Below are 18,604 nucleotides of genomic sequence, written 5' to 3' on the forward strand. Positions count from 1 at the left end.
TTTTTTAGTTGAACAAATAGGTGTGAGAAAGAGTGATTAATTTATGTATATGATATGAGAGAAGAAGAGATAAGATATAAAAAGTGATTGAAAACAATTTTGAAAAAATTGTAAAACATGGTTACATTTTCCAATCAAATTTTGATTTGAAAAACCTACAAAAAAAACTTGTTTGGTTTACAATTTTTGAAAAAATCATTTTCAAAATTTATCTCATTTTCTCCAACATCTTACGCATCAACCAATTGATTTTTCATTCCTCCATTTTGCTCTCACATCCTACATGTCAATAAATCATTTTTTCTCTCACATCTATTTATTCAATTAATAAATAAATAAATACAAAACATCTCAAAACTATTTTCAAAATATACAACAAAATAAGTTTTTAAAATTTGCAAACTCTTTTAAAAAATTATATTTCAAGATTGGTTCTCAAAACTAAACCAAACGGGATTAAATTTTGAATTTTGACCTCTTAAAACTAATTTAGAAATCCAAACCAAAGGAAGCCCATAACTTTGGCCTCATTTGGGAATTTGACTATTTTAATAGGTTGTTTTAATTTTTGGCTATTTTAGTAGGTTAAAATTTTTGTGTTTTTGAAGATAATTGAATTTTTTTATAATTAGATATGATATTTGTGAGAGAAAAAACGTAATGATTATAAATTTGATGTAACATTTAATCTTGCTGTTTTATATTTTTGTGAATTTTACTAAAAAAATAACCCAAAGCCCACTTGCTAAACAGGGCCTTTGTTTATCTCAAACTATGTTCTTGCACATTCTTGTGGGCAACTCATTGGTAGGGTCCCCCATCTATTGGGCATCTCTAACCACAAGCTGATGGGACCATTCTCATTGGGTCTAGCCCAACCGGGTCAAATTCACTTAAGGCCTAGGCTGAGATAACCATTGTATATGAACCTAGCCCAACTAAGTAGTTATTTTGAATGTGCTATATAAGTGTATTTTTTAATTTTTTGATTAAAAAAATAGAGAAAAAAATATGTGTTTGGGATAATTTTTTAAATTTTTATGAAAAGACGTGTAATAAAATATTATAATAAAATTAAAATGACAATTTTACCCTTTTGACTTTTTGACTTTTTAAATAGTTGAATTCAAAGGGTAAAATAATAATTTTACCCTAGTAGCTTTCCCTACAAGCTACCCTTGAATAATATAGATTTTTAACTTTTTTTAGTAATTTTTTAACTTTTTAACTTTTTTAATTTATCTCAAACAAAGCTGTCAATTGTGACCACATTATTATTTTTGTACATAAAACTTTATTATAAATTGAATAATTAACAAGAAAGTAAATATAATGAAAAATCTTAATCAACATGTTGTATAGGATGTGGTGTTTTGAAAAGTTAATAAAAAATTAATTTTTTGACTTTTTAACTTTTTTAGTAAAAAAATAGATTTTTGAATAAAAAAATTGACTTTTTTAACTAAAAAACATTAAAAAGTCAAAAAAAATTAACTTTTTTAGCAAATTCTCAAAGTGCCCCATGTTGACAAAATTGGAAGAAACCCAAGTGTTTTTTTTATCAAATTTTATTTTAAAAATAGTAGCTAATTTATTTGTTTTTACATAGGTACATTTGATGGAATGGATTCCACACTGACCTATGTTACTGTACCTCAATAAATCAAAAATTCAAAATTTAAATTGATAGACAGGGCAACCTTTTTATGTAACCTTTAAAAAAAAATCATAATAATTAATAAGTTAAAATATTACAATAAATTTATAATTAATTTACTTTTTCTTATTTAATTATAAAATAATCAATTCACCATTTTAAACATAAAATTTTCAATCTATTAAAATAATCAAAAATTAAAATATCCAACTAAAATATTAAATTCTCCGACAGCCAAAGCTCAATAGGCAGGGTTTCCCTCTCCTTTTGCACCTCTCGCTTCTGCGGAGATAGAGATAGAGAGAGAAACACTACTCTCTCTCATCCAAAAACCAGGATCCCAAATCTTATCCCCCTCTCCCTCTCTCTCTCTTCTTCTTCTTCTTCCTCCCAAAAATCTCTCAAAATTTTAATTGCAGTCGATCGGTTCTGAGTTATGCAGGCAGATCAAACGGTGATAAGCTTGAGACCAGGTGGCGGTGCTGGTACCCGAGGCAGCAGGTTCGCGCTCGGACTCAGTTTCACTTCTTCTGCATCCTCTGATTCCCTCCCTCTGCGCTCTCATGGCGGTTTCAAGGTCCCGAACCAAAACCCTATGCTTTCCCCCTTTTTTCTAGATCATTGGGGTTTTCAAAATTCAATTTTTTTGTTTTTGTGGGTTCAATTCCATATGGGTTTTTCACTGTCTTCTGTTTTGAATTATTTCAAAAAAATTTATATTGAAATGTAATTAACACGGATTTTTAATCTTTCATAATTTTTGTTGATTTTTTTGGGAAATGCTAGAGACAGTGGCCTAGGTTAAGGCTGGAAATTCTGTACAATGTATAAAAACATACAAAAGTGTATAAAAAATATGCAAAAAGTATTAAAAATTGTTACTTTAGTTGGCATTTGATTTTCTAGGTTGTAATCCATGTTGAATTTCACATGCTAATGCAAATTATGTATCTGGTTTTTATTTTTATGTACATCTATGTCTTTCTGTATGTATTTGAAACTTTGGTTGCATGTTTTTTATTTTGTTTTTTATGGCTTATTTATTCAATTAGATTGGCTGTGGATAGTTAGGGTAGCTAGATATCTATAAAATTATATGTAAAATTGCAAACTTGAACATTGAATTGATGCACGAAGGCTTCTTTTGATTTTCTCTGTCTAGTAATTTTAATTGGGGACTTTATGGATGCAAAATTGAGCATTATTATTTTTCTGTTTTGCAAAAATTGGACATAAAAAGAGATAACTTTAAGAGAGACTGCATTTGGTGTTTGATTTATTTTTTTGTTGTGTGAAATGTAACAAATTAACCAAAACAAGTAGCTACACAAATCAAACTGGGAAATAAGTTTATATGGATGGGGGGAAAATAACATGAATTGCTGCAAAATAGGCCCTTAGGTGTGTGGCTTTAAAGGGTAATTTCTCTCTCTCTCTCTCTCTCTCTATATATATATATATATATATTTATATATCTTGTTTCCAGGGTTACATTTAGAACACTTCCATGCATGTTTTGACTCCACCACACTTAATTAGATTTTGTCCGCCCTTGCATGCGTGCATGTATACAAATTGTATGAGAATTGAGATTGTCCTAATTCTTGGTGGGTCACTTAAAATATGTGCACTTGCTGTAAATATGGACAGAAACCAATATGTGGGCTTTAGGTGGGTATCTAGTGAGCATGGGATGCCCATAAAGAACCTACATACATTTAAAGTTTTGAATATTATTAGAAGGAGCTTTTAGAATAGGGATTTTTTTCCCTGTAGTGAAATGATAGAGAAACGGTTCATTGAGTCTGAAAATTTGGATGCATTCATGGGGTCACTTTCATGTAGTATGATTTTATTTAGATGTGTTTGTTGCCCCCATTAAGGTGGCTTTTTTGGTTAACAAATTTATTTATCAAAAAAATAGAAAAGTTAAAAGCCATATTTATATATACCAATACAACACAATGAAATCCATTAATGTTACAATGAATTACTTGGTGAATATACTGATCACTTGCTGAATATGCCGATTTATTGAAACTTTATTTTTATCATAAGGACAACAGTCATTTATTGCTAGAAAAAGTTGATAATAACAATGTTACTTTTAGAGGAGTACTCAAAATGTAGATAAATAAATAAAAGGAATAGTGTAGCTGAATATGGAAAGTGAACGACCTACTTTGGCTATGAGATCAGAGTCACCAAGTAAGTTATAAGTACTGTACCTTTTAATTTCTATATACTTACTGAATTGTTGCGTATCTGACGATTGCAACATGATACCGTTTGAGATTCAGAGCAAGGTTGTTAAAATCGGGATCCTAAGTAGGATCGGTGAGAGGGTTTGGTGGATCGGATCATAGGATCGGATCGAGGATCGTAAGATCCTACTTTCTTTAAAAAAAAAGGATAAAAATTAAAATTAAAATGATACATATTAAAAATAAGGTGAAAAAGTATAAAATCTACGATCCTTCTTGCGATCCTACCTACGATCCTACATGATCCCATGCGATCCTACACGATCCTACTTGCGATCCTGTTATAACATCGATCCTACAACGATCTGATCCTACGATCCGGATCGTGATTTTAACAACCATGATTCAGAGATAATAAGATATCAACACACAACATGTATCATGTTTATACAACTATGCCTCTAAGTTGTCATTGTTGATTTGAAGAAATTTTGAAGCGCTACCCTCAATATTTGCTTGTTAAGAATTTGAAAGCATTGGTTGAGGATAATTATAAATTAAGCTACTGCAACTTAACAAAAATTATATATCAATCCACTACTAAACCTAATCTTTTAATTTGATTAAAAGCGATTTATTGCTAATATAATGGAATCATTTGTTGAATACGCAAAACACTTGCAGATCTTGAAAATTGTTATGAAGGGGGGCCCAGCACCTATATGCATGTAATTCTGAATTAGCTATAAAATGACTTTTATCTTTTAGTGAAATTGTGATAATAAATGAAATATTTTAGAAAATCAATTAAATTTTAAAAGGTCTCTTTATTAAAAATTATATACTGTAAAATCTCTAACTGTTTCATTAAAACAAGTTTATAAACATAAAAGAATCATAGAAGCATGTACCAATCATAATAAACATCTACTTTATAGGATTAACCAATATATGGGTATTTATTGGTGCACTTAACCAATATATAATACCCGTATTACCCATATATGAATTAACCAATATATAATACCCGTATTACCATATATGAATTAACCAATATATATGTAATACACATATATTCAACTCAACAAAGCCTTTGTCCCGATTACTTGGCATTAGTTACATGGATTTTCTTCCTTCCATGTCACCTTGTTCCTTTTTTATTGCTATATAACATAAATACATATACTTCAATTGTTTTACTTGATCAATCAAATAAAATAAGTTTTATATATTTTGTGGGTTTAAAAAAGAAAAGAAAAGAAAAATATATCTATTTGAAATTGGATGGATTTCATTTGAATTTGGAGAAATTGTTTTATATTTTAGTCCCTCCGTCCTATTTTGTTAGTCCTTTTCATTTGGGATGTCCCAAAATGTTAGTCCTTTTTGAAAAGTCAAAGGAAAAAGTGTTAGTTTTCCAAAACTATCCCTCATAAAGTGGCCATAACTATTTTAAAAGCTGAAAACAAAAGGGCATTCCTAGAATAAATGCTTTAAAATTTGAATTCAAATGTAATAATTACGTGTCTCCTAAAAAATTAGAATTTCCAAAAGGGACTAACAAAATGGGGCGGAGGGAGTATGAGAAAAAGTGAGTTCCAAAATGTTAGGGTAGGGTGGGGGCATGGTCACCCCCATCTAAGTATGCTTTTTGATGGCAAAGGATCAAAACTTGCTTTCTATCATAAAGACATTTTTTCTTGAATTTGAATCTCTTCCTCTTTCTTCCCATTCTTGTGTTTTAAGAACTGAGCCCTAGGCCCCCAAATGCAACTTTCTTGGTATATAAAAGTTGAAAATATTAATGTAACATTTTAGAGTAGTACAAAAAAGAATCATAGAGGACAGGCGAATATGGCAAGTGAATTACTTACTTGGTTACATGATCAAAATTAATAACTGCATTAATCTCTCCTACCTTTTTTACCATGCAGTTTTTGTTTCAATTTGAAGATATAAGATATTGATTTACAACCTTGATCCTAATCTCGCAAATCTGCTTCTGGGATGTCTTCACAGATTTGGCATGCTAGCTTCAGTCAGTATTTCCTTGTTAAGCAGTTTTTCATTCTTTGTTTGCTTCTTTGACTTTCTAGTATTTTGTTACAAGTTCTACATTGTTCAAAGTTGTTTTTGTTCACGTGTTTTGTGTAGATTATGGATATTTTTGCTGTTTAAATAGTGGAAATTAAGTTATTATCCTTCGGTGTAGGCTTATGGGCTTCTGTAGGCATGCTTTCTGTTCGATTTATTTAATTTTCTGATGTTTTAAAGTATCATACATGATATGCAAACATCGTGATTTTTTCTTCTTCTTGTCCTTTACTTCTTTTGAGTTATGGAATTCATCGTGACAGGGTTTGAGTTATCATTTATGCCATCTTTTCTCCTTGTCTGTATTCCATTAGTTATTTTTTGTGCAATTTTGTAGTGCGTAGTAAAGCTATTCTGACAGAAAATAGTATGTTTGTTGACTATTTCTACTGTCATGCTGAAATAGACTGGGGACCTGCGATTTGGAGGTGGTGAGCGTGTGCAGTACACTCGAGACCAACTGTTGCAACTTAGGGAGGTACTTGTCATAATTGATACTCCTTTTACTCTATTATTACATCCTTAAGTTTGGTATATTGATAGTTTGAGGGAAAATATGGTAGGAGTTCTTTCTTGGTTATTTTTTAAGTTGTTGTAAGTGGGTGCTAGTTGCCAAGTTATTTGCTTAACATTCTTTAATGATGTCTGTTTCATTTGTTCACAATTTGTAGCGATTAACCTCTTTTGCTTTTCCTTGGCCTTCACCTTTTCTGTTAGGTTGGCGATGTTCCTGAGGATATATTACTAATTAAACAAGAAATTGAGGCTGAGTTTGCTGTTGGAGATCAAAGTTGGAGTCATGGAGATAGCATTGTAAGTTGATAACTTACCTCTTGACTTATGTAGTGTCGTACTACAAAAATGATCTGTTAGTGGTTATCAATATATTTTGCTTTCACTGGTTACAGTTGGTTGGGCATATGTCTTTATCATTTAAATACATTATCCTGACATATTTTGTGTTCATAATTCTTATGAAGTTGTAACATTTTCTTTCTAAATTTAGCTGCAGCCTCAATCCCAAAATCGGTATTCTGAGCCAGACAATCGTGACTGGCGCGGCAGAACTGCACAGTCACCTGCCCCTGGAGAGGAGAGATCCTGGGAAACACTTCAAGATGGTAAGGAATTTCCTGGTAGAACTCATGAAGCAAATCTCCGTCAAGATCAACTGAACTCCCAGTTTTCTAGGGATCAAATTTCTTCCAATCAGGGGGTAACGTTTTCTCATTATATTATTATGAGATTATGTGTATATTCATTCGTTTGATATGATATTGTGTGTATCTTTTATTTTTCTTATTTTCTTATTTTTCTCTTTTATTTTTTAGAGCTGCTTCTTAAGTTGTAGAATCTTAAGGAATGATTGACTTTTCATTTTGTTTGCTAGATTTAAAGAGATGATTGTTTAAAACATCAGGTTCTTGCTCTAATCACTAGGGCTGTTCACTGGTCAGATCGGTTCAGTTTTGCTGGCCATATGTCACCCAAACCAACAACTTTGGATTGAAGAAAATCTCAACTGATCTTGACTGAATGATGGTTCAAAACTGATCATTTCCGGTGATAAAAAACCAGTTGGGCTTCAGTTGGTCGAGTAACAAACCTCCATTCTCAACATCAACATAAAAGATCTCGACGTAGAGAAGTTTTTGGAGGAAGAAGATCAGAGGGGTTTTGGGGGAGAGAGGGAGAGGGAGAGGAAAAAGAGCTTTTAGGGAGAGACAAGACAGATCTGTTCTACCACCACCATCTCACAGCTACAGCGATGATCTCAGTGCCATCACCACGATCTTAATGCCACTGTAACGATCTACCATCGCCATGGTCTTGGCACCACAATCTCACAGCCACCATCTCACTGCCTCCAGTGGATTTGAGTGAGAGGATGATATACAGGGTGAGAGGACATTAGGGTGAAAGAGAGATGCAGAGAGGAGAGTTAATGTGAGGTGATAAGTCTTGGTCGATGTGTAAATAGATAGAAAGTGATTGATAAGTAAGAATGTGTGATACAACTGTCTTAAATGATAATGTGTGATCTCTCAAGCCAATGACAGCACGCCACATGGACAACTAACTCATATAACAAAATCCATTGGTCAATCGGGTTTATATGAGGGAAATAATTGGTTACTAGAAACCCAAACCGACACCTGAATCTTCTTTTTTGCACATTTGAAGTATGATCTTTTTATCTTAATGTAATGTGTGCTTGGTTTACATTTGGCATCATTGTAACATAGCATTGTATGTAAATCAGGTGGGGCCGGCTCTGATAAAGGCTGAAGTCCCATGGTCAGCACGGAGAGGGAATCTGTCTGACAAAGATCGTGTCTTAAAGACAGTGAAAGGGTAATTTATCAAGTCTGAATTCTTTGTTACTTGTTTCATGAAATTTGCATCACATGCTTTAGCAAAGAAACATTGTCATCTGCTTGCAAAAGCTATGCATGATCTTGAATGTGAAAAAAGCTTGTGGAACACTTCGCAAAATTGTAAAAAATGTAACTAAGGCTGTTTTTGTGTGGGAGATTTGGGGCCACTAAATATTTGTCAATCCCTAATTTTAAAGTCTTTTATTTGGGTAAGGGGTTCTGAAACGCTACTTGGAATTTTTGAGGAGGGATATGGGCCTCAAATAGATGGTTGAAATTCATTTGAAACAGGTTTTGAGGAATACCAGATGTATTAAATTCAGCTCTCTCCCTTTCTTTCTCTCTCTCATGTGCGGACAACTTGTAAGGAATTCCTTTACCTTTGTTATTTTCTGTAGAAATTTAATGTATAAAGAGAAATGATTGTATTATTGATTGTTGAATGTTGTTATTTTTTACAAATGGTGAGGGGCTCCTTATATAGGAGATGTAGTGGAGTAGGTGGTAGTAGGTGGTAGTGGTAGGTATGTAGTAGGTGGTAGTAGGTGGTGGTAGGTGTAGTAGGTGGAGTAGGTGATGGTAGGTTTTAACAGCCCCCCGCAAACTCAAGGGGGATAGGAACTAACCAACTTGAGTTTGGAGAGAGTAACAAAACAAGAAAATAATCTGAAAAATAAAAAATGGATAGGAGACATTGTATGGTCGTGTCAAACCGTTGTAGAAGACTGTATGGTTATGGCAGACCGATGTAGAAGACAGTTTATGGGGTCATGTCGGACCGTTGTAGCAGACAATGTTGTGACAGTTGTTGTGACAGTTTACGGAGTCTTGCTGGACCCTTGTAGAAACTAACCGGAATCAATGTCGGGACAGTTTACAGAGTCTTGTCGGACCCTTGAAAAATCTAACCGGAATCAAATGTCGGGACAGTTTACAGAGTCTTGTCGGACCCCTAAAAAGTCGCACCCTCAAAAGGTGTTGTGACGTTGTTGTGACAGTTTATGGAGTCTTGCTGGACCCTTGTAGAAACTAACCGGAATCAATGTCGGGACAGTTTACAGAGTCTTGTCGGACCCATGAAGAAGCTAACCGGAATCAATGTCGGGACAGTTTACAGAGTCTTGTCGGACCCCTAAAAAGTCGCATCCTCAAAAGGTGTGCCCAATTTTTCAAAAGGCGTGCCATCAAAAGGCGTGCCCAATCCATAAAAAGACGTGCCATCAAAAGACGTGCCATCAAAAGGCGCGCCCAAGTTGTCGGCGAGCACCGAGAGGCGCATGATGCGCGTGTCTGCCTCTTCATCATGGTCTTTATAAACCGAAGCGGAGGCTGAGACAAAAAACCTGCGAAAATCCTTTGAAAAACCTCTTCCGTTTCTGAGAAAGAGATTCTGGAACACTCTGTTGCCCAGAAAATGGCCTCGTCTTCCCGTTCAGCTACCCAGAATATGGCATTTTCGTCCCGTGGTCTGCTCACTCTCTTTCCCGACCTCAACGAGTCAACAAGAGAGATAACTGGTGCGGTGGCCAGTGAACCTCAACCAAGCGCCTCTGGTTTTGCTCCGTTGAACTTTCCGATGCGGTCGGTGGAGCAAAAAATGGCGGTGCAAACTGATATTGAGGCCAATCAGTATACTTTGAAGTCATGTGTGGAGACCATGACGGTGGTCACAAACCAATCGCACCGGCTGCAGAGTAGGACAAATGAGGTGCAACAGTTAAACGCCCAACTGACTCTGCTCCAACGTATGTATAAGGATGCGCGAGCAGAGATAAGTGTGCTAAAGGCGGAAAATAAGGAGCTGAAGCGGAAGGCCACCGTGATGTTCCGATTTGGAGGTCCGCCATACGCTGCAGTGGAGGAGCAGGGAGGTGTGAACGTGCTCGGCGGCGTGGGAAACACGGAGGCAGCACCGTCAAGGACTGTCCAGGACGGAGGCAAAAAGAAAAGACCGGCGGCAGAGTAGAGAAGAAAAATCTTGCCTGTGGATGTGGTTGTTTTTTGTTTTTGTGTTTTGTGTTTTGTGTGTTTTTTTTTTTTTTTTTTTTTTTTTGGTGTAAAATTGTGATCGGGGTTGATCCCCTGAATAAATGAAAATCACAGTTGCCCAATTGAGGGGTGGGGGTCTTTCCGTTAGGTTATTATTATTTTTTGGCAACCAATTCCTTGATAATTAGCATAGAGTTGACTGGAAAAGATACCACTATGTAACTGATCTCAAGTAAAATTTTTGGAGTCGATAATGTCCTAACAATTACGTTTATGCTTCCATTTTTATTAGTCAAGATGATCGTGAATGGTAAAGTATTGATGCTCCCCCTTTCTCCTTGTTTTGTTTTTGTTTCAATAAGCATGGATGCAGGACTACTTATATTTGAAGTGGATTATAAAATTGTGAAGACTATTATTTTAAATGAACATGGATACAAAAAACCAAGTTGTATGAATTTTGTTTTAAATAACAGCTTTTGCAAACCTGGTGATTTGGAATTATAGAGTTTGATCCCTTCATTATGAAAATCTCTACATTTTAAAATCTCCATCCAAAGTCAAGGTGGTTTATTTGGAGTATTTTTTAAATGGATGCTGGACTTTTAACAATTGTTCTTGTTTTTGTGCAGTATATTGAACAAATTGACCCCAGAGAAGTTTGATGTTCTCAAGGGCCAGTTGATTGATTCTGGGATAACAACGCCTGATATTTTGAAGGTTATCTCACAGATTTTAAAAGATTCTATCTTCAAAGTTTGTGGTGTTAAGTAGTTGTTAATAAAATGGAGGACTCTATTTTCAAGTGCAGGATGTTATCTCATTGATATTCGAGAAGGCTGTGCTGGAACCAACATTTTGTCCTATGTATGCTCTTCTTTGCTTTGATCTCAATGAGAAGCTTCCGCCTTTTCCATCTGATGAACTTGGTGGGAAGGAGATTACATTTAAGCGAATCCTCTTGAATAATTGCCAGGAGGCATTTGAAGGTGCTGACAACCTAAGGGCAGAAATTAGGCAGATGACTGCACCTGAGCAAGAAATGGAACGTAGGGATAAAGAAAGAATGGTTAAATTGAGAACTCTCGGTAACATCCGCCTTATTGGGGAGCTTCTGAAACAAAAGATGGTTCCTGAAAAAATTGTCCACCACATTGTTCAGGTTAGATTTTTTTTGGCCATCATCATTACTTATGGTATCTTATGATTAGATTTCTGAAGAGTTCTAATGCACTGATTGTCTGATATAGGAGCTTTTAGGACTTGATCCCAAAGATTGCCCTGATGAGGAAAATGTGGAGGCAATATGTCGGTTCTTTAATACTATTGGTAAGCAGCTGGATGAGAGCCCAAAATCTCGGCGAGTCAATGATATCTACTTCAACAGGCTGAAGGAGCTGACAAAAAACACCCAACTTGCACCACGGATGAGGTTCATGGTCCGCGATGTTCTTGATCTGCGGGTCAACAACTGGGTTCCTAGACGTGAAGAGGTTTAGTTCACAGATCCCAATTTCTTTGTCATGTTTGTTTGTTTGTTTTTTTTTTTTTTTTTTTTGGGGGGGGGGGGGGGTAGTGGTGGATTTGGGGTACTACATGGAATGCTATATTAGCCATCTTTTTTTCTAACCATCTTATATGATCTCTGTTTTGGCAGGTCAAAGCAAAGACTATCACTGAAATCCATTCAGAGGCAGAGAAGAACCTAGGGCTGCGTCCTGGAGCGACTGCAAACATGAGAAATAGTCGTAACGCCGGGGCAGTTGGGCCTACAGGGCCTGGAGGCTTTCCCATTAACCGACCTGGCTCTGGGGGTATGATGCCTGGCATGCCTGGGGCCCACAAGATGCCGGGGATGCCAGGGATTGATAGTGACAACTGGGAGATTCCTAGAAATCGATCAATGCCAAGGGGTGATGGATTCAGTCGTACTCAGTCTACTGGACGCCTTCAGCCACCTTCGATTGGCAAACCAACACTCTTCAATTCAAGATTGTTACCTCAGGGCAGTGGTGGTTTCATTACTGGTATGACCAGTGCTCTGTTGCAAGGAAATAGTGCACCACCAAGCCAGCCTTCCAGCTTTGCTTCAGTAGTTGAACCTATAACTCAAGCCCCTAAGCCTGTCACTCTGGCACCCTCGGCAAATCTTTCTCCTGAGAAGCCACTGGCTTCAGCTGCAAAATTGAATCATGCAGATCTTCAAAGAAAAACTGTTTCCCTTTTGGAGGAATATTTCAGCATTCAGCTTCTGGACGAAGCATTGCAGTGCGTGGAAGAACTGAAATCTCCATCATATCACCATGAGGTCGTTAAAGAAGCGATTGCTCTTGCATTGGAAAAGAGCCCTCCTTGTGTAGCACCAGTAATAAAGCTTCTGGGGTTCTTATTAAATAAAAAAGTTTTGACCACTAGAGATATTGGAACTGGGTGTCTTCTCTATGGCTCGAGTATGGATGATATTGGCATTGATTTGCCCAAAGCACCAAATGATTTTGGGGAGGTTATGGGAAAATTGGTATTGGCCGGGGGCTCAGACTTTAAGATGGTTGAGGAAGTTCTGAAGAAGGTGGAAGATGACAGGTTCCAAATAGCCATTTTTTATGCTGTTGTTAGGTGCATTAATTCTAGCCCTTCGGGGCAAGAAGTCTTGGCAATGCAAGGAACTGGTGTTGAGGCTTGTAAAAGTTTACTCTCTTGATTCGAACCAACTGTTTCCGAGTCATATTGGGGAGTTGTTTTTCAAGTGTTCTCATACAGTGGAATCCAGACAGTTGCCCTCATCACTTTTTCTCTACACTCGCCATATTTTCCCAAATTTTCATCAAGTTACAATTTGTGATCAGCTGACCTGATATCAACCCATGATCTGTTTTCTTTGAGTTTTTTTTTTTGGTAGTTTATTAAATGAAGTTCTAAAAAAAATGTCTTCAAGAGGTACAGGCTTTTACATGATCCAGTTGTTGCATTAAATTTTGAATTCAAATGTACCGTATAATATTGGATTTTGCTACTAGGCTAATATATGGTCCCAATTTTGATGATGTCTTACATTATTATGTCTTCTTGTTCTATTGATGGTCTACCATATCCTTCAGGGAAATCTAAAGGCAAAGGCACAACATGGTGTTGGGCCGCAGACCTTGGGACTTGCTGCTCTGTTTTGTCATGACTTGACCTTCAGAGTTGGACCAAGATAATGAAGAAGAAAGTGATGATGGGAATGTGAGAGAACCATAAAGATTGGCTTGTCTGCTGGTAACTTGATCATAGAAGTCATTTTATCGGTCGTGCACGAGGTAGGTTTGTCTGCTGTTAACTTTACTTAATCTCATGTTAATCATAGTAGTAGGTTTCCGTTGTTTGGATCACGTTACCTCACTCCACACTTACCTGTTCGGATTGCTTCACTGATTGCTGAAGTGAATTTGATGTGGCTTGTAGAATTGAAAGATGACTTCCATGAAAATTGTATGGTTCAATATTTTGACGAGGATGTATCATATCTTGAAATTCTGTGTTTTGATCCGGCCGAGGGTGCTTTGATTATAGGAGGGTATGAATTTTGAGAATAAAGGATATTTGGCATGTTTGAGCGTGGTTTCTTGCCCAAAGTAGGATTGGTCATGCATTCAGCATCTAGTTTTTTAAATGTATTTTGCCTGATTAGTGAAAATTCACACTATTTGTGCGGAGGTAGTTGTGAATGATGTATTTTATTTTGTCACATGCATGGCCAATAGCTATTATGCCTTGGATGTGTAAATTCTAAAGAGAATATGAAAAGAGGTTTATATAAATGTTCCCTCAAATATACCATTCAAAATATTGATGCAAACATTTTTTTTCTTTCTACTTGCTTTTTATTCAATTCAACTTGTTCAACTTGGTATGTAAGATTCTAAAGGTTTAGGTTTTTATCGGTTCAGGATTTTGTTATTCAACTGGTTCGGGAAGAAAATTAAATGACTGATTTTGAACTCAACCACTGCCAGATATCGACTGATTTTTAAACGGTCATTTAATTATAAAATTCTCTGCATAATATTTATATAGATGTGGAATCTATACCACAATATATAATTTGGTCTATGATAGCACCACGGGGTGCTCCCTCCTCATTTTCATGGGTTAGACTTTATGCTAGTGGGATCGTATTAAGATATTATTGTCCATTCATCGTATTAGGATATTATTGTCCATTCATCAGATCATTCATCAATCAATAAACTGTTAGGGTGTTAGCTGATCCTGATCTTACACCACTCAATAATTTCTATGTTCTCCCACCCCACTTGGTATGGTGTGCCTAATCATTTCATTACATTTAATCCTTTTTTTTTTTTAATTTCATTATATAAATTTAAGGGAAGAAAGAATTAAGAATAAATACAAACAAACCAGACTCTCCTTTTTGTAATTCATTGAAATAAGATAGGATGAAACAATTCTTCTTTAGGTTTTCTTATAGAATTATCATTTTTTTTAATAATTAATGAATAATGATTTTATAAGCAATATAATTTTTATTTTTTTAACTCAATCAAATGTAAAAATAAAATTTTTGATAAAATAATCATTTTATTCCGCTCAATTTTAATAACCAAAATTGTAAAACACACTAAAAGGGTACTAATCAATTGAAACACAATAAGGGAACTAACTATTCATTACGTTCCAAAATAATAATCACTTTGTTTGGTTCTGATTTTTAAAAAATAGTTTTTAGAAAATTTTATTTTTTTTATTTTTTGTATTTTAATGTTTTCAATGATTTTTTAAATATTTTAAGCAATATTTTTTTAATTTTTAGACACACCTAACATAAATATACTTAAAAAGTATAATATTTGTAAAAAAAAATTTAAAAAAACACACTAAATACCATAAAATACAAAAAAAAAAATGAAAATTCAATACATTTTTTTGTATTTTTATGTATTTATTAATTTTTTCACAAATATTTTAGTGAAAATTAGTCTAAGGTTCATTTCCAATTTTTAGTAATGAAAGATATTCATAATATTATTTTATGATGTCTAAAGTCCATCAACCCCACACCTATATATCACAGAGAAATTTGATTATCTCAAATCAAACTTCATTTATCTCTCTCTCTACTATGATACTGTTTAAACCCTAGCTCTCATCGATCTTCTTCTTCTCTCTCTACAAAAATGGCAAACAACGGTCAACCACTCGTTGAGATTGTAATTTTGAAAGGTATGATTTAATGTACTTTGAAAAAAGGGTCTGATCCACTCACTAATATGAATGCTTTTTATGATTTCATCAAGAAATAGTTGCACATTGATGTTAGCAAGACCCAATTATCTAGAAAAGTGGGGAGGTTAAAGAAGAGGTATGAGAACAATGCTAGCAAAAGTAAAATGGGCGAGGATCGGACTTTTCCGAAGGCTCATCAGCAAAAAGGGTATGAATTGTCAAAAAAGATATGGTTTGGTGGAGCTAATGTTGTAGGTGTTGATAGTGCAAAGGTTAACAAGAAAACAAGGAAGAATCAGAGTTAAAGAGCTATTACAGCTTCACCAGAGGTTGATAGTGGGAAGGAAGAAACAAAGATACAGGTTGAGCCAAGTGCAGGGGTGTCTCTCTAATTTAACTTGGTTTTCAATTTTTTCATCTGTGAATTGTATGTTTTTCTACAACCTATGTTTAGCTCATATTCACTATAATTTATGCGATTGAATGGGGATTGGTTCTTGTTCTGTTTTGTTTATGTGAAATTTTCCTCTCAGATTTGGTCATATTGAATCTGAATTATGTTTGTTTATGTCTAAACTTTTGCTAAGTTTGTTTTCTTGTCAAATTGTTCTTCTTTACTCATTTGGGAATTGTTCATTCCAAGGCATATTTTGGGAAGTGATTTTATTTTAGAATTTCTCGGATTCCTAGAATTTCTCTGGAGGAAGAAGATAAAGATAAAGACTTTAGGAATTTCTCTGGGAAGTTTATAATTTCTCTGGAGAGAAATTTCTCTGGGCTTCTCAGAATTTCTCTAGACAAAGAAGATGATGAAGACTTTAGGAATTTCTTCAAGAAGTCCAGAATTTCTCTGGACAAAGAAGATGATGAAGGCTTAAGTTAGAAATTTCTCTGAAAAGTCTAGAATTTCTCTGGAGAGTGAATTTCTTTGGAGAGTGGGAAGTCCAAAGAAATTTTCAGAAATTTTCTGAATCGAATTTTCTTTAGATTGATGCTAAGGGATCTTAGACATTATGAAAATATTAGATATCGTTTATGCTATAAACTCTTAATACCAAAAACCTTTAAAAAAAAAATTCAATATTTTACTATTTAGATACATCTAAATAAGATGCATTTAAAAAAGTAAAAAAAATTACTTAAAATTTTAAAAACATTCACTAGAAACAAAAAAAATAGGAAAAACAAAAAACTGGGGTTGTTTGGGGTGTCCTAAATAAGTGCACTTTTTGTCTTTTTAAACTAAAAAGTTGAGGGAAAAAATATGGATGCTTGAGTTAACATTTTGATTTTTATGAAAAAATGTGTATTAAAAAATTGTATAAATAAGTGTATAAGGAAAGTTATAGATGGAATAGCCCGTACAGTAGTACACGCGTGGGCAGCGCGGCAGAGGATATAGTGTAGGAGATTGATTCTCTCCTTTTCGGGTATAAATTAGACGGTGCTGTTTGGCCCATGGGGGCCCACCACGGGTCCCGTTTTACTAATCGGAACCGTTCAATGTGTAGAACTCGTCGAGTACTATATATTTGTAAAAAATTACGTTGATTGGATATCAATAACTATCTGATCGTGTGAGTTTTTTTGTCAATTGTTAACTATAACACCATCCATTTTTTATACAAAACTGATTTGATCATGTAGTTACCGATTTTCGATCAACGTGATTTTTAATGACATATAGTTCTGGACGAGTTGTACATATTCAGTGGTTCGGATTATCAAAACGGGGCCCGTGGTGGGCCCCTACGGGCCCAATATTTCCATCAAACTTAGTGATTTTATATATGTAATTCTTTTTTTTTTTCCCCTCACTACACGGGGTCAATTCAGCCCCGAAAATTGTGTAAATTTTGTTTGATAAAAATATTATGTATATTAATTTTTTAATATTTTTAATTTGTGAATAGTGATAACTTTTTTACTTTTTTTTGTAACTTTTTGGACTTTTTTGATACACCTCAAACCAGGCCTTAATTTTCAAAAAACTAATTAACTCTTTTGGTAGTACAATTATTGCACTTTAAAAAAAATTGATTTTTCAAAATTATCCTTTTAATAGTACATTCTTTGAGAAATATCAATTGTCAAAATTATATTTTTTGTAAGGTTAATGAATTTAAAAGAAAGGCAAAATAAAAAATTCGTATTATTTTAGTCCTTAATTTTGAAAAGGGACTAATATTTTAGAATAATAAAAAATAAAATATAAGACTATTTTGGGATAAAGTGAGTATAATAATTAGAATGAAGACAATGATAGACCCACTAATCGCATGATTAGAGTTAGGGATGACAATTTCAACCTGGCCTGACGGGGACCCGACCCCCCGTCCCCGATAAGAGTGGTTTTTCTCCGAAAAATACCCCCAACGGGCCGGGGATGGTATTTAAAAACAAATCCCCGGTGATATTCGGGCCGGGGACGGTGATATATATTTCATCCCCGACCCCGGCCCGGCCCCGGCCCCGCCCCGGTTATCCTCGATTTACATATTATATATATATATATATGTTTGGTTTGGTTACAGCTATAAGCTCCTCTCTTTGTCAAAGAGTCTTTGAATATTATATATATTATATATATATATATATATGTTTGAATATATATTATATATATATATGTTACAGCTGTAAAGAGTCTTTGAATATTATATATATGTTTATTGTTTAGGTCACCTAAATTAGGTGGTCTCTTACACTCTCTCTCTTCTCTTCTCTCACTCTCTCTTCTCTCCGCACAATACAAACGTAGTCGGCTGAGCTCCTCCAGGCCACAGACGCAGTCGGCTGAGCTTCTCTTACACTCTCTCACAGATCTCCTCTCTCTCTCACACGGATCTCCTTCTCTTACGCAGTCGGCTTTTGTGCTTTTGTTCTTCAGATCTCCTCTCTCTCATACGGAGCTCCTCCAAGCCACAGATGCTGCTTTTTGATGTTGAGATGTTAATTTTTTTTTTTTTTTTTTTTAATGTTGTTGATGTATTTGAGCCCTGATATTCTGTTGATGTTGTTTTTTTGGCCGGGGATTTTCGGGATCGGGGAAACCCGAT

At 34.9% G+C, this 18,604-nt stretch overlaps 1 protein-coding gene and 1 non-coding gene across 4 annotated transcripts; both read left to right on the forward strand.

Moving 5' to 3' along the window:
* The first annotated feature begins 1,886 nt into the window (after window positions 1–1,886).
* Window positions 1,887–13,366, forward strand: LOC114277916 (eukaryotic translation initiation factor). Of its 3 annotated transcripts, XM_028219880.2 has the most exons (10): window positions 2,128–2,234; window positions 5,796–5,899; window positions 6,362–6,433; window positions 6,673–6,768; window positions 6,962–7,171; window positions 8,219–8,310; window positions 10,955–11,042; window positions 11,134–11,484; window positions 11,573–11,815; window positions 11,980–13,366. In XM_028219880.2, the coding sequence occupies exons 2-10, from the start codon at window positions 5,888–5,890 to the stop codon at window positions 13,021–13,023; spliced, it is 2,208 nt and encodes a 735-aa protein (XP_028075681.2). In that variant the 5' UTR covers window positions 2,128–2,234; window positions 5,796–5,887; the 3' UTR covers window positions 13,024–13,366. The 3 variants fall into 3 exon arrangements, with proteins under 3 accessions (XP_028075678.2, XP_028075679.2, XP_028075681.2); XM_028219877.2 differs by lacking the exon at window positions 5,796–5,899 and having other exon boundaries at window positions 1,887–2,234; XM_028219878.2 differs by lacking the exon at window positions 5,796–5,899 and having other exon boundaries at window positions 1,887–2,234; window positions 6,968–7,171.
* On the forward strand, window positions 3,274–3,377 carry LOC114277925 (small nucleolar RNA snoR103). Its single transcript, XR_003634780.1, has one exon. It is a non-coding gene; the product is annotated as a small nucleolar RNA snoR103 (small nucleolar RNA).
* Window positions 13,367–18,604: the final 5,238 nt, after the last annotated feature.

The sequence above is a fragment of the Camellia sinensis genome, chromosome 13, assembly GCF_055761805.1.
Source record: "Camellia sinensis isolate YWXY chromosome 13, ASM5576180v1, whole genome shotgun sequence".
Lineage (NCBI taxonomy): Eukaryota > Viridiplantae > Streptophyta > Magnoliopsida > Ericales > Theaceae > Camellia > Camellia sinensis.

Coding starts and splice junctions, on each gene's coding strand:
- LOC114277916 (XM_028219877.2), top strand. CDS start 2,094: ATGCAGGCAGATCAAACGGTGATAAGCTTGAGACCAGGTGGCGGTGCT. Junction 6,434..6,672: donor AACTGTTGCAACTTAGGGAG/GTACTTGTCATA, acceptor CTTTTCTGTTAG/GTTGGCGATGTTCCTGAGGA. Junction 8,311..10,954: donor GTCTTAAAGACAGTGAAAGG/GTAATTTATCAA, acceptor GTTTTTGTGCAG/TATATTGAACAAATTGACCC.